Here is a 1,730-nt window from a genome sequence, read left to right as displayed (position 1 = left end):
AGAATTAATGTAGCTAAGTTTCTGACATTCTATATTGAATTTAACTCTCACGAGGGGGCGTAGCCCCTAAGTGAGGTGCGACGTAATAATATATGTAGATTAGGTTAGTTTAGACTGCTTTTTTTTGGTTTGCTTTGAAATACTTGCTTTTAACTACCTCTTATTGGATCAATTGTGATTGTTTATCCAAAACTATGATTGCTTGCACAGATTTTATTGGATCAACTTTCACTGTTTATCCAAGTAAAATAGTTTTGCATTGAAATTCATGACTGTTGGATCAACTGTGATTGTTTACACATATTTATTGGATCAACTGTGACTGTTGATCCAAAATTATGTTTGCTTACACAAATTTATTGAATCAACTGTGATTGTTGATCCAACTAAAATGGATCAACTTCCATTGTTGATTCAATTGAAATGTATCAACTTTGTTTGTTGACACTTGTTACTGGTCACTTATTTTTGTTTCTGGTTACTTATTTTTGTTTTTTGGTTTTTATAGGGATCTATCCAGTTGCATTTGGAATTGTTGAAAGTGAAAATTGTGATAGTTGGGAATGGTTTTTAACCAATTTGAAGGGTATTATTCGTGAAGATCGTCCACTGACCATCATATCAGATCGTGGAATTGGCCTTTTGAAGCATGTGCCCGTAGTCTTCCCAAAGGATTTCCATTCCTACTGTTTGTACCATATGAAAGGAAATATTCCTGTTCCAAAGGGCAAGAGCATACAAACTGCAGTCAAGTTATTCGAAGAGTGCTACACTGCATTAACAAAGGAAAATTTTTATGCTGCTGCGAAGAGTATGAGTAATCTAAAGTTGGATTCAGTGGTTGCTTGGATGATCAAGATTCCATTTGAGAATTGGGATGCTCATGCATTTCTAGGAGAAAGGTGGGGTGAGAACACATCTAATATTGCTGAGAGTTTTAACAACATCATTAAACATGATAAGCCACTTCCAGCACTTGAGCTTGTTGATGTTATTCGTGCTAAAGTGATGAAGATGAATTACAAGAGGTTAGTGGAGTCTAACAAGTGGACTACAAGGCTCACTCCTCGTATGCAAGCAAGGTTTAACAAAAGGATAAACGACTGTCGTTCATACAAGTTTCGGAGAGCAAGTGAGAAGGTATTTGAGATCATATCTACAACAGTGAAGCATACTGTTGACTTGGATTCTAGAACTTGCACCTGCAAATGGTGGCAAAAAAATAGCTTTTCTTTCACTCATGCAATGAAAGCAATGTTGCAGATTGGAAATGATGAACCGTACAACTACATCAGCCCTTACTATACTTCTGACTACTATAGAAGGTTGTACTCTCGACCCATTTATCCTATTCCTGACTCTGAGAAGCCACCTGGAATTAATGAAAAGGGGTATATTTTGCCTCCCACCGGTGGTCGAGAACAAGCTGGAAGACCTAAAGGTGTTAGGTACAAGGGTTCTCGTGAAAAGGTGCGGAAGAAGAGGAAGTGTGGCCAGTGTGGGATGTTGACCTTTCACAACCGTCGAACATGTCGCAGAGCTCCTTTGGATCCTCGTGCACCAACATTTCGCAAGGAGACTCATTCCAGGATTATCAACTTCTTGAAGAGGATGTTGTTCTGAAGTTCTTGTGGTGTTTATGAACAAACTTGTTTTAGGTTTCTTACCAGTTTGGTGTTTCTTTTCCTTTTTTGGTTTTCACTTGTTATTTAATGACATACATTCTTATA

The 1,730-nt window shown here is 37.6% G+C and overlaps 1 protein-coding gene across 1 annotated transcript; it reads left to right on the top strand.

Annotated features, from left to right (window-relative positions):
• Positions 1-391: 391 nt before the first annotated feature.
• Positions 392-1,623, top strand: LOC113335389. The gene is made up of 2 exons (XM_026581448.1): positions 392-425; positions 509-1,623. The coding sequence occupies exons 1-2, from the start codon at positions 392-394 to the stop codon at positions 1,621-1,623; spliced, it is 1,149 nt and encodes a 382-aa protein (XP_026437233.1).
• The last annotated feature ends 107 nt before the right edge of the window (positions 1,624-1,730 follow it).

This window comes from Papaver somniferum, unplaced genomic scaffold (assembly GCF_003573695.1).
Source record: "Papaver somniferum cultivar HN1 unplaced genomic scaffold, ASM357369v1 unplaced-scaffold_1432, whole genome shotgun sequence".
Classification (NCBI taxonomy): Eukaryota; Viridiplantae; Streptophyta; class Magnoliopsida; order Ranunculales; family Papaveraceae; genus Papaver; species Papaver somniferum.
Note: the sequence above shows the minus strand (reverse complement) of the source record. Positions and strands in the feature narration are given on the sequence as shown.